The 13,959-nt window shown below is 47.9% G+C and overlaps 1 protein-coding gene across 2 annotated transcripts in view; it reads left to right on the top strand.

The window, feature by feature from the left end:
* The window catches only part of Prmt8 (protein arginine methyltransferase 8), an 86,688-nt gene that overhangs the window by 37,143 nt on the left and 35,586 nt on the right, over nucleotides 1–13,959 (top strand). The window contains exons 1-3 of one of the 2 annotated variants that reach the window (XM_048787681.1): nucleotides 2,316–2,442; nucleotides 9,120–9,275; nucleotides 12,303–12,366. In XM_048787681.1, coding sequence (XP_048643638.1) covers nucleotides 2,386–2,442; nucleotides 9,120–9,275; nucleotides 12,303–12,366 — 277 coding nt within the window. In that variant the 5' untranslated portion in view covers nucleotides 2,316–2,385. Of the gene's footprint in view, nucleotides 1–2,315; nucleotides 2,443–9,119; nucleotides 9,276–12,302; nucleotides 12,367–13,959 lie in introns of those variants that run through there. The other variant, XM_015500632.2, reaches the window with a different exon arrangement.

Raw genomic sequence — 13,959 nt, 5'->3', positions numbered from 1 at the left:
TATTCTAGGCCTGTGAGAAGCTCTGAGAACCTCAAAATCTCCCCCACCCCGCCTCAAGATCCTGTCTCTAATTAAAGGGCATGACTTGTGACAAATGCTAATGAGCCTGTGGCTCTGGGTACCCATTTCAGGGCACATTCCTGTGAAGAAAGACAAGTGCCCCAAACACCTGCCCTTGGGCCAGCCGGAAGTCTCCCTGCTAGAAACCAGCCAACCACGACCTGTACCCCAGCCAGCCTTCTCCTGTCTTCTGCCCCCACCTCTAACTGTCTGCTGCACTTTTCTCTGGATTGGCCTGTCCCCAGCTCTGAATTGCTGGGCCACCTCTGGCACTTGGAACACACTCTTCTGGGCTATTTTTGATCTCTATAATTCCTTTAGGACTTTATGTCCCCAGCTTGGGACCCAGAGCTTGGCCCACTGTCTGATTTGCTAAGATCTGTTGACATGGCTGCTAATCTAGTCACTCGGGGGATGCCTGGTCAGCACGGTGACCCGACACCAGAGGAATATGACTTCCACTTGGGAAGGGTCACCTAGGGCCACCAATTAAAATACCAGGCCAGGTTCCCTCAATTGGGTGAATTGATAGAAAAACCAGCCTTGATGAACATATGTAAACCTAGTGCAGACTGAGCAGGGGACTTAAAGGACCTACAAGTTCCAGAAAACACTGAGTCCTAGAAGAGTCCTTAGCAACCTTCTCATCAGAAATACTTCTGCACAATCATTTCACATCCCTCCTCTGCTGTTCTAGGCCATTCTAGACCCTGGCTGCGAGAGAAGTGCACCGTCCTTTAAAGCAGGGCAGCTTCCTTCACCCCTGAGGTCTCCTTCCACTGGGTTCAGTCTCAAGATCATCTGGGGGCAGGGGCACGAGGATGACTCTTACACTGTGCTTGCAGGCAAGGGCCTCTGGTTTCTTGTTGTCGAGCAGTAGGGGTCTCTACTCAGTCGTTGCCAGGCAGCTTGCAGTGACGCTCTGCCTCCTGGGTCTGGGCAAGTCCTGTGTCTCACCGTGCAGAGCTGGGTGGTGGCTCGGCTGCCCTTTCTTCCACACGGGACAGGGGTGGGGTGCAGCAACCTGCTGATGAACAGTCATCAGTGGATGTTTGAAGCATAGCACACTCAGGTTGGGTTTGATTCCCTGTAAATAGTAACAGGAAGCTCTCAGTGGTGGGCAGGGTGCAGGGGACTGTTGGGTTTCTGAAGAGCATTAGCAGGAGGTGATTCTGGACGCTTGTGCTCCTCCCTTCCCACAGCTCCATTCAGAGATGACTTGGTACCCAGCCTCCTTAGAACAGGGGCCAGGAGGGGAAGACTGTGGCCTTCCAATCCAAAGCCTCTCTGAGAAGGACGGACTCCAGAACAGGAGCTGGAGTGACAGACGTGTGCTTCCTGAACCTTCCGCCCAGAGAGGAGGGAGTGGGCTCTGTGACCCTGAGACCCGGGCTCTGACTTCTCAGCGTCTCTGGAAGTCAGTGCTGGGCTTGGTGCCTCTGCCTCAGGAAGAGTCCTGGACAATGTAGCTGTGTCCTGCACCCCAAGCCCTGGGCATGGATCCCACTCCTGGCCAGCTCCCTTCTTTGAACCATCTTGCAGGTCCTGTTGAAATACATTCTTTGGGGCCTCATTTCCTAGCAATCAGTCCATGTGCTGTGGTGTGCTTAATAGGCAAGGAAGCGGGAGACAAAGCCATCCTCAGCCGGGGGCTGGGAACTGCTTTCAACAGAGAGCGTGGCATGTTCCCGTCTGAAGGCATCTTTGGGGCATCCTCCCAGGAGCCACTGAAGCAGGGAGGAGGAGGTGGAGAGGGAGCGTTTGCTCTTGGCAGGCACAGCTTTCGTCTTCCCAGCATTTGGACCTTGCTCCTGTGGTTTAGGGCCTTAAGGAAATGAGGAAGCGGCCAAAGAAGTGACAGAGTTGTGAATCCAAACAGGACATCTGGGAAACTCCTCCAGCAAACATGGGGTCTCCAGAGGTGCTCAGCCAACCCAGGAGAGGCAGTTAGGCAAGGACTGAGGATTTCTGACACCTTTGTCATTATTTTCCTCCACTCTCTGCTCACCCTCAACTGCTTCCTTGCATGGAAGAAGAAAAGGTGCGTAGTTATTAGAAAGATCCAGAACTGTTTGGGCTTCACTTTGGTGAAACTTACTGTATTTATTCAATCAACCCAATAGCCCTTTAGAGTGAGTGCTATTATGATCCAATTTTCTTTTTTTATTGTATTGATTCTTTTATTATTTGAATTTTAAAAAAATATCTTTATTATATTTATTTATTTTTATGTGGTGCTGAGGATCGAACCCAGTGCCTCACGTGTGTGAGGCAGGCACTCTGCCACTGAGCCACAACTCCAGCCCCGATGATCCAATTTTCCAGATGAGAAAATTAAGGCTAAGCCATGGACTGGGTCAGAAGAGCTCAGTAGCAGTGGAGGTATGATGGAAATGCAGGGATTCTGGTTCTGGCATTTTACCATATGCCGTACAGACTGTCTTTGTGTTTACTGAGCATCTACTGTGCACCATGCTCCGTGCCTAGTCCTGGAGATATTGTCCAGTTGTTTGATGGTACTGGATCTCAGAGATCTCTGAGACAGAGAGGTTTAAAGTCTTTTAAAACAGAAGAAAACTCAATCTAACTAAACTTGTTCTACTTCTACTAATATCACAGAGATCAATCCCAGGTAGCAGAGAAGCAGTGACTAGTCTTCATGCCTTCTTTTCACTTTCCATATCTCACAAGAATCTCCCTTGCAATCCATCCTAACTGGAAACATAAGAGAAAGAGATTCTGGGAAATGCGGTTCAGCCTAGCCAAGGTGACATGTGTGTAATCATCACAACATGTGAGTACAGAGATCCAAAAAACACAAATGGAGCAAGACATGCAGAACTAAAGAGAGAAAAAGGCAAATCTCCAATCAATCAGTCAAATACTTTTAAGACATTTCTCATTGTAGTTGATAACAAAAATACACACACACAGACACACACAAATCAATAAGATGCAGAAAATTTGAATGTTACAAACAGCTTGAACTAATTGTAATTTATAGAGCATTACATCCCAAACTATGAAAGACACATACTTTTCACATACATGGAAACATTCACTAAGATAGATCATGTGCTGATGTGTTAGTCAGCTTTCTAGCACTGTGACAAAATACCTGAGACAATCAACTTAAAAAGAGAAAAGTTTTGATTTAGTTTACAGTTTTGGAGAGTTCAGTCTGTGGTTGGGGGGCCCATTGCTTTTGGGCCTATGGCAAGGGAGAACGTCATAGTAGTGTGCCCATGGCAGACCAAAACTGCTCACCTCATGTTAGCTGGGGAGCAAAGAGAGAATCAGGAAGGGACAGGTACACAATATCCCCTTCAAGGACATTTCTCTGGTGACCTAACTTCCTTCTACTAGGCCACACCTCCTAAAGGTTCCATTACTTCCAATGGCACCATGGCAGGGAGTGAGCCTTTAACATACGGGCATTTGGGGGACATTCAAATTCCAAAAATGGTTACAAAGAAAGAGATCTACAAATTTCAAAAATAAAATAAAATAAAGCAGAGTTTGTTTTTGTTAAAAATATATTAGAAACCAAAAGTAATATTCATGCAGAGCATCTCCAAATAATTGGAAATTAAGCAGCACTCTTCTTAACAACTCATGGTTAAGAGAAGAAAACACAAGAGAAATGAGAAAATATTCCAAACTAAATAATAGTGAAAACACAGCATATCCAAAGTTGTGGGATGCGGATAAAGGAACATTTAGAGGGTAAATCATAGCTTTGAATGTTTATGTTAGAAAACAAGAATCAAGGTGTAAAATCAATGATCAAAGCTTCTGCCTTATAAAACTAGAGAAAGAAGAACAAGTAAAACCTAAATAAGTTTAGGAAAGGAAATTATAAGTATGGGAGCTGAAGTCAATGGAATAGAAATCAACCCAGAGAGAAAACCAACAAAACCAAAAGCTAGTTTTTGAACAGACTAAAAAATTGATAACACCCACCTCGAGTGATCAAGAAAAAAATCCCAGAGAAAACACAAGTTATAGAATCATAAATAGACATCTTTGTAGTTGTGCTGACACTCAGCAGGAAATAAGAGAATTATTGTTCTGCCCATATATTTGATACTTTGAATGAAATGGATAAGTTCATTGGAAAAATAACATTGTCAAAACTGATACAAAGTATACAGAAAGCTAAAATAACCTTTCACTAATGAAACAAATGAAGTTCATAATTGAAAACTTCCCCCCCAAAAAACCCAGGCCATTTATTTATTTATTACCAGGGATTGAGCCCAGAGATGTTTAACCACTAAGCCACGTCCCCAGCCCTTTTTATTTACTTTTTATTTGGAGACAGAGTCTCACTGAATTGCTTAGGGCCTTACTAAGTTGCTAAGGCTGGCCTTAAACTTGCAATCCTCCTGCCTTAGACTCCTGACCCCTATGGTTTTACTAGTGAGTAATATAAAATAGTTAAAGGAAAAAAGAATATGCATCTTACACAAACGTTTGTGAAAAAGGTTGATAAGAGGATCCTTTCTAACATACGAGGTGCACCCAGCAGAGCTTAGCAGGGAGGGTAGAAAGAAATTTCAGATCAACATCTCTCATAAACATAGATACAAATATTTGTGGCAAAATGTTGGTAAAGAAAACCTAGAAATATTTAAAAAGGCTGATGCAGCATGACATTCAAAACCAGTCTGTGGAGTTACACATTAACAGAACAAAGGAGGAAAGTCATGCACTATCTCAAAAAATGTAGAAAAGGCATATGACAGAATTAAACACCGATTCATGATCAAAGCTTGCAACCAGTTAAAGAGAGATGGGAACATCTTCAGTCTGATTAAAAACAAATCACGGAAAGCCTACAGCTAAAATTTTACATGCTGGTGACATGTTACATATTGGAATGAAGGAAGGATGTCTGTCCTTGGCAATTCTGGTCAGTGTTTTCTTGTGAGTGCAATAATAAGGCAAGAGGAAAGAACAAAAAACAAAGGGCAAACAGATAGGAGGAAAATTAGTTTTATTTATAAGCAACAAAAAATTTCTACATAAAAAAATAAAGAAATCTAGAAAACAAATAAAAATCCTACCACATGGTGTGGGTGAGGCTGCGAGATACAAGGTCACATATACATTAGCCCCTGGAATCGGGTACTTTTGAGAGGCCTTAGGCATGACTTTCAAATAGTCATGAATGGAGGAAATAAATGCAAGATCTCTGCACTGAAATCTATAAATCATTTTAGAGAGAAATTAAAGAAGACCTAAATGAATGGAGAACTGTGTCATGCTCTTGGCTTGTAAAACTCAGTTGTGCTAAGATAACAATTCTCCCCAGATTTACCTACAGAGTCACTGTAACTCAATCAACCCCAGGAGATTGCTCTGTATGAATTAATAAGCAGATTCTAAAATTCATACAGAAATGCAAAGGACCTAGAAAAAACAAAATGATCTTGAAAATTCAAGAGCTAAATTGGAAGACTTCCACTACTTTATTTCAAAATTAATATCAGCTTGTCAAGTTGGTGTGGAATTGGTGTATCAGTGGAGTAGACTAAATATCTGAAAGCCAGCTGTGTAAAGGCAGATGATCTTGACAGAGGTGGCAAGGTCATTCAAGGCGTGGGGGGATGACAGCCTATGCAGTCGGTGGCACTTGGAACATTTATTTATAAGACAAAACATGGACTCACACCCCACCTTACCCACTAACAGAAGTAAACCTGACATGAATCAAAGACCTGAATGTAACCACAAAACTTCTGGAAGAAATTATAGACTGTCTTTGTGACCTTGGGATAAATTCAATAGGAAAGAAAAAGCACTGATAATGAAAGAAAGAAAAAGCACTGAGAAATCAGCCTTTATCAACATTTAAGACTGGCTCAACAGATATCGTTGAGAAGAGAAAGGCCAACCACAGATTGGGAGAAGATATTCAAAATATTTTATATAGCTGGCAAAAAGAACTTGTTTCTATTAATATATGAAAAAAAGTTCAACCTCTCCTGCAATGGGAGAAATGCAAATTGAAACCACACTGAGATTCCATCTCACTCCAGTCAGAATGGCAATTATCAAGAATACAAGCAACAATAAGTGTTGGGTAGGATGTGGAGAAAAAGGCACGCTCATACATGGCTGGTGGGACTGCAAATTGGTGCAACACTCTTGAAAACAGTATGGACACTCCTCAGAAAACTTGGAATGGACCCCCTATTTGACCTAGTTACCCAACTCCTCAGCATAGACCCAAAGGATTTAAAATCATCATACTATAGCGATATAGCCATATCAATATTTATAGCAGCTCAATTCACAATAGCTAAGCTATGGAACCAACCTAGGTGCCCTTCAACAGATGAATGGATAAACAAAATATGGCATATATACACAATGGAATATTACTCAACCATAAAGAATGAAATTATGGCATTTGCCAGTAAATGGTTGGAACTAGAGACTATCATGCTAAGTGAAATAAGCCAATCCCTAAAAATCAAAGGCTGAATGTTCTGTCTGATATGTGGACGCTAACACAAAATAAGGAGTGGGGAAGGAAGAACAGAAGTTTATTGGATTAGACAAAGGAGAATGCAGGGAAGGGAGGGGAGATGAGTATAGGAAAGACAGTAAAATGAATCAGACTTAACTTTCCTCTGTTCATATATGACTACACGACCAGTGAAACTCCACATCATGTTCAACCACAAGAATGGGAAATTATACTCCATGTATGTAATAATATGTCAAAATACACTCTACTGTCAAGTATAGGTAAAAAGGATAAATTTAAAAAATAACTTATTTCTAGAGTATGTCCACTCCTATAATTCAGTAAAAACAAGACAAACAAACAGCACAAGGGGAAAAAATGTCAAAGGGCTTGAACAGACATGTCACACACACACACACACAAAGGTAAATATGAAGTGTTATGGCTTCGATGTGGTGTCCCCCCAAAGGGTGAGACAATGCAAAAAAGTTTGGAGGAGAAATGACTGGGTTATAACCTAAGCTAATCCGTGTATTAGTCCTCAATGGGATTAGCTGAGTGGTGGCTGGAGGTGGTGGGAATTGGGGTGTGGCTATGGGGTGTATATTTGTATCTGGAGAGTGGAGTCTCTCTGCTCTCTGATCATCATGTGAGCTGTTTCCCTCTGCCACACTCTTCACCATGCTGTTCCTGACTCACCTGGAGCCCTGAGGAATGGAGCCTACTGTCTATGGATTGAGCGACCTCTGTAAGCCTCCAAATAAACTTTTCCTTCTCTACAGTTGTTTTGGTTGGGTCTTTCTTCACAGTAGTGAAGAAAGCTGACTAAAACAAATAGCCACCGAGCACATGACCTACATCAACAGCTGTGGAGGAATCGCAGCTGAAACTACAGTGAGACACCCGTTCAGGGGCTAGAATTAAAAACGGCTACAACTAAATTATATTGCTGAGATGAGAAACGACTTGGACTCTCAGACGTTGCTGATGGTGGCATAAAACGGTACAACTCTTTTGGGAAAAGATTTGGCAATTTCTTATGAAATTAAACATGTACCCACCTTAAGATGCAGAAAATTCAGTTCTAGGTAGTTACCCAAAGGAAATAGGAATGTGCATCCTCCAAGATCCTTACACAAGGATGTTTATGACAGCTTTATTTATAATTAACAAACAAACAAACAATCAAACAATACTGGGAACAATCCAGACACGCATGAACAAGGGAGCAGACAAAACCATTGGTGGTATGCTCGTGCCATGATGTGCTAGTCAACAACAAAAACTACAACAGAAAACAAACCTGGATACGCGGAGCCACGCGAACGAATGAATCTCGAAGCTTTATGTAGAGCAAAGAAGCCAGACACAAAAAGGCGCATGCTAGCAGGTTCGATCTGCATGAAGGTCTGGAACAGGCAGGAGGAAGCTTGGGGACGGAAATCAGAATATTGGTCATGTGGACTGGGGGCGGGAACGGGTGTCACCGGGGAGCAAGGCACCTTCCAGGGTAAAGGAAATATTGCGGATCTTGCCTATGGCCGTGGTGCCGATGCGTACATGTCAAAATCCTCACACTGGCCACTTCAGTCATGTGCCACACTAGGGTGTTGCGGGCACCTGGGACCCCACGGAGGGCTGTGGCCCATGAGATCGCAGCCTGGTGACATCCAAGTTTGTATGATGTTCACACAGCGAGGAAGTCACCTGGCGACGCACTCCTCAGAAAGCATGAAGTGATGCATGGCCACTCTTAAAACCTGAGCTTTTTATTGTATCCAAATTATACTTCAATAACATTAATTTCTGTAGGGAAAAAAGATAACCCGACACTGTTGGTGATGAGTTAGCTGAAAGCATCTGTCCGTAATTTGAATGGCCAGGGGTCCCTGCCTTACCACATACACAGATCCATCATGTTCTCATTGGGCAACAGACAGTTTTCACAGTTTATCAGGTTCCAGTTTTTTACCAAGCACCTACTTCTGGAGAGAGAAGCATGTCTTCCATTCTCAAAAACAAACAAGCCAATAAAATGAAAGTACATACACATAAAAAAAAAAAACTGTCTTTAATAACCTGTTCAGGAGTTGGGGCTGTGGCTCGGTGGCAGAGCACTGGCCTCGCATATGTGGGGCACTGGGTTCGATCCTCGGCATCACATAGAAATAAATAAACAAAATAAAGATATTCTGTCCATGTACAATTTTAAAAATATTAAGGAAAAAAAACCCTGTTCGATGACAATTCTTTTATCATAGCAGAAAATTCTGCTTCAGATCTAACTTAAATCTCTCACATTGAGTTGGAATAATTGCTCCCTGTGTTCTTTGGTAAAATAGAACTTTCTAAAGCTCAGACCTGAGCTTCTCTTCTGATGGCACCAAGTTATTTTTCTGGGTAGTTTGGAACAATGCAGGGAGTCTCTGGCCCAGCTGCCCCACCCTAGTTTTCTGTGGCTGTGCCCTGTGATATTGAGATTCTGGAAGCATTTTCTGGGGTGGTCCAGGGGTGCATGGCCCTGCTGTCCCCCTGGTACCTTGATTGCCTTGACCTTGCCTTCCCTTCCCTTCTACCACAGGAGATGCTGAAGGACGAGGTACGGACGCTCACTTACCGGAACTCCATGTACCACAACAAGCACGTGTTCAAGGACAAGGTGGTGCTGGACGTGGGCAGTGGAACTGGGATCCTCTCCATGTTCGCCGCCAAGGCCGGGGCCAGGAAGGTGTTTGGGGTGAGCGTGCCCTGCCCTCCCCACTGCTTCGGCTTCCCGGAGCTGGCCCTGCCCGCGCGTCTCCCCCGGCCCCTCCTGGAGGGGCACGCTTGCTCCGGAGGAGTAGAGAAAACCAAGCGTGGCTCTCGGGGTGGGCAGGCTCCCTGTCACCAGGCATGGCCCCAACCTCTTGCCCTGGCAACTGGTGACATTTATGAAGGGCTTTGGCTCTCCTGATTTTCGGGCCTTCCTGAGGTCATCCTTAACTTACAGAACTGAGTTCTGCCCTCGCTGGTTAGACGTCAGCTCTGGTCTGACCCTCTGCACTTCCACCCATCACGTGTGTGACCCTGGACATTTTGTGTCTGTAGAATGGGGAGGTCACAGAACCTTGCCCATAGGCTGTGGAAGTGCTCAGAGGGTGCCGGGCAGATGGCCAGAGCTCAGGGCTTGTTGTCACGGCTGGGGGATAGGGGCCCTAGCAGAGGGCAGGCAATCTCCTTTCTCTATCTTTAAGGAGCAAGTTGGTCCCTTTAAATCTGCTTTGGCGCTGCAGGCCTCCGGCTGGAGAGGGAGGCTGCTCTGGGAAGCCTCCCCGGGCTCCCAGGATGTGGCCACGCAGCCAGGACAGGGAAGGGCAGGGAGAGTCGGAGCTGGAAAGAACTGGAAAGAGCTCTGAGCTGCCAGCCCTTGATGGAATATGGCTGAGGGTCCAGGGCTGGAAAACAGAGGCCGACACCCAGTGGACTCCAGCCGGCCCGTGGCCAGGCCCTGGGGCCTGGAATAGTGCGCGGGAGTGTCTTTCTAGCTGTGCTGGGCCACTGGAGCCTGTCCTCAGGAGCTCCAGGCTCCTGGGTCCACCAGAGCCCCTAAGTCCCCTTGGGCACCCCGGTCCCCGGGGCTGGCCCCTGAGCCTCCAACAGGACAGTGCTCCTTCCTCTCTCATGCCCCTGGACAGCGGCTCTAGGGTCTTCTGGGAGCCCAGGCTTTCCTCGGGGTACCTGGGGTGCAGCCTTGAACAGGAACAGCTGTGAAAGCTCAGCTGAGGCCTGTGCTGAGAGGAGGGGCCTACTGACGCCCACGAGGCACCTTGTCACCTGCTGTCATCGTCACAGCTGTGGCCCCTCCCCATCAGGCTTCCTTCTCTAGGTCCCCTCACCAGGACAGTGGCCCCTGGCAGGGCACAGTTTCAACCCACAGAGAGGTCACGTGAGGTCACGTGCCTTCGAGGTGCCCTTGGGGTCATCTGGTGATCCCTGCCTGCTTTCTCTCCCAGGGCCCAGGCCCGGTGGTCAGCACAGGCCTAGGTAGGGGACGGGACAGGGCTGGGAAAGGCAGCGCAGTCCCTGGCTCCTGAGTCACGGGGGCTCCAGCCAAGGAGCTGTCAAGAGCTCCCAGCTGTGGGGACTTGGCACAGCCTCAGCGGCTCTCATAGGCAGCCCGCCACAGATGGATGGCTCACAGGCTCTTCTCTCCCAGGCTCCCCCCTCCGCCCACGGCCCCTCCCCAGGGAGGGAGATGGTGGCCAGGGTGGAGTGGGGAGAAGGGAGGAGAGACCACTGTGAGCCACAGGAAGTGGAGACAGAGGCAGAGAAAGAGACACGGAGAGAAATGAAGAGCAGAGAGGACCAGAGAGACGCGAGGAGCCAGAGGAACAGCAGGATCAGAAAATAAGGAGGAAGAAAAAGAAGGAGAAAGTGTGAGAGAAGGATGGGAAGGCAGGGCCCTTAAGAGGCGGAGGAAGATGACAGGGACGGGGACGGAGTGGCCTGGCGTGTCCGGGAAGCCCTGGGCAGCTGGTGGTGCTGGAGTTTCACACTTGAGCCCACCTTGTCCTCACAGGACCACCTGAGACGGGCTGCACCTTGTCTCCAGGCCCAAGAGGCCCCGGTAGAAGGAGGTGGAGGCCTGATGGGAGACCAGCTCCTTGGCCAGGAGCCTGTGTTTTCACCGTTCACCTCAGTAACCTCACGGGGATGGTGGGCTGGTGGCAAGCGGGGAGAAGAGGAGGACAGAGGCCTGGTTCTGAAGACCGTGAGACCCGAGGGCCAAGAGCTGGCCGCCCAGGAGCACGAGGGCCTCCTGGACCTGAGCTTGGGCCAGGGTCTGCCCGCTCAGCTGTTCCTCTAACAGTGACCAGATCCATTTCCAGCCCCAAAGGCAGACACTGATTGTCAGAAACTCCCTGGTGGCCCTCTGCAATGACTTCTGAAGGGAATGGTCCCTTCGTGAGGCCCTAGGGCAGTCTGAGATGGGGCCTCAGTGTGGAGGTGAGTCCAGCCCAGGGCCTTGGCACAGGCTAGCCCTGTGGGAGAGCCAGCTAGGGAGGTCAGGGCAGCGCTTGACAGATGCCCATCTGTTTCCCAGAAATCTCTGATAGCACATCCTAGGCCTGGGGCTTGATCTCCAACTATTCCCACTAGGTCCTGCTGTGAGCTAATGATTCATTCATCTCTCAAATATGTTGGCCCTTCACTTAGGAGGCTTAGGGATCCTAGAAAGGACTTCCAGATTAAAAGAAATAAATCCTTTCAAGAGTGGAGTCTGCAGAAGGGTTGCATGAGTCAGCTTTCATTACTGTCACAAAATACTCCCAATAATCAACTTAAAAAGAGGAAAGGTTTGTTTTGGTTTGTGACAAAATACCTGACATAAACAACTGTTAAGGAGGAAAGGTTTATTGACTTATGTTTTCAGATATTTCAGCCTCTGGCTGTCTGGCTCCATTGCTTGGGCCTGTGGTGAGGCAGAGCATTGTGGTTGGAGTAGATGGTAGAGCAAAGTTGTTCACCTCATGGAAACCTAGAACCAAAGAGAGAAAGAGAAAAAAGGGTTGGGGTCCCAGTATCCCCTTCCAGACCATGCACTCAGTCACCTAACTTCCTCCCACTAGGCCCCGCCTCCTAAAGGTGACACCCCCTCCCCATAGTGCCACAGGCTGGGGACAGCCTTTCACACAGGGCTTTGGGGGCTTCCCAGATCCAGGCTGCAGCAGACATGCTGTGACTCTTCTTGACATGCTGCTCCTTTGTTCTGTGCCCTGTCTAGATCGAGTGCTCCAGTATTTCTGACTACTCGGAGAAGATCATTAAGGCCAACCACCTGGACAACAGTAAGGCCACCTCCGAGTACTTTCCCATGGATGGAGCGGGGAGGGGGCTTGCGCTTTCTTGTTTGGGGGTCACAGACTGACATCCTAGGGGAGAGTCCAGAGCTCCTGGCCTGAGGTAGTGGAGCACCTCGCCGAGGCCCCCGAGAACAGGACGGTGACCCTGGGGTCTCAGGTTTTCGCCTTACCATGCCAGCCAGAGGTCAGCTCTCAGCAGGCCCCACCCATGGCTGAATCCCTGATTATCTTGCCTCTGCTTCACTGACCTGGAGGCACCTTGCTGGGCTCTGCACAATGGCAGTCTTCCTCTCCCTCCTCCTGTCTTCACGTTCCCCGGGCCTACCTCTGCCCATCACCTGCCCCCGGCCATCCTGGCAGACCCCTGTTGCCAGTGGACTGCCCAGGCAACCATGCTGCTCCCGGGACCTTCTCCACGCTGGAGTCTGATCATAAAGAAAAGTGCAGCCCCTCCCTCCCCTTCCTCCTCTCGCTCCTCGCCCATGGACTGCGACATCCCCGGCCCCTGTCTCGGTGCCCACCTTAGACCTGTCGGGGCCCCTGATCAGAGGACCTCCCTGAGCAGGGCGAGCTGCCGTTTCTGGTCAGTGGGCCCAAATCCACTGGGAGCAGCAGGCCTGGGAGGGACACGTGCACAAGAAAGAGCCCACGTGGAATTCCAGGGGTGGAGAGCATGAGGCTGGGAGGGAAGGGCACTCCTGAGCGAGGGCAAGGTTGAGGGCCGGTCCGTAGGCCTGGGGAAGAGGCTGGAACGGGAGGCCACGGCGGGAGGGAGCCCAGGCCTTGAAGTCTTGCTGAGTCCCTAAAAAGCCTGCCTTCCCGCTCTGTGCTGAGGCAGCCCAGCTCCAGGGCCAGGCTCCCTGCTGGGCACCAAACCTCCTGCTCCCCTGTGGGGTGTCTGACCAGAGAGGCCAGGTCCAGTGGTTCTCTTGCCTCCACACACAGTTATAGACTGACCTATTTCCATGTGGCCTCAGCCCTACCACTTGTTTGCTGTTTAACCCACTTGCTGGAGACTCCTGAAGGGGCAGTAGCATGGTTCACTCAACCATGTGTGTATCACTGTGAGCCAGGCTCTGTGGACAGAACACAGAACTCATGGATTCTGTGTTCCAGTGGAATGTGGAACGACAGATGCTAAACAAATCAGAAGACAAAGAAAAATACCAGAGGGCGATAAGTGCTCCTCTGTGCACTGAAGTAGAGTGATATGATAGAAAGGGACCAGGTGATTACTTTAGGTTAGATGCTTTCTGACGGGATCACATTTAAACTCAAATTTGACTAACAGGAAGGCACCAGGCTGACCAAGTGCCTTAGTCTGTTTTCTATTGCTACAATACAAGACCTGAGACTGGAAATTTTACAAAGGAAAAAGGTTGACTTTCATTCATAATTCTGGAGGCATGGAAGTTCAAGATTGGGCAGTTGTATCTGGTGTGGGCTTCTTGGTTCTTCAGCTCATTGTGGAAAGTGGAAGAGAAAGCAGGTGTGTACAGAAGCAAGGTCACATGATGAAAGAGAAAACCAGAGAAAGCCAAGGGACACAACAACCTGCTCTGGTACTAACTAACCCCT

The sequence above is a fragment of the Marmota marmota genome, unplaced genomic scaffold (genome assembly GCF_001458135.2).
Source record: "Marmota marmota marmota unplaced genomic scaffold, marMar, whole genome shotgun sequence".
NCBI classification, from domain to species: domain Eukaryota; kingdom Metazoa; phylum Chordata; class Mammalia; order Rodentia; family Sciuridae; genus Marmota; species Marmota marmota.
This window is presented reverse-complemented; position numbering and strand designations above follow the sequence as displayed.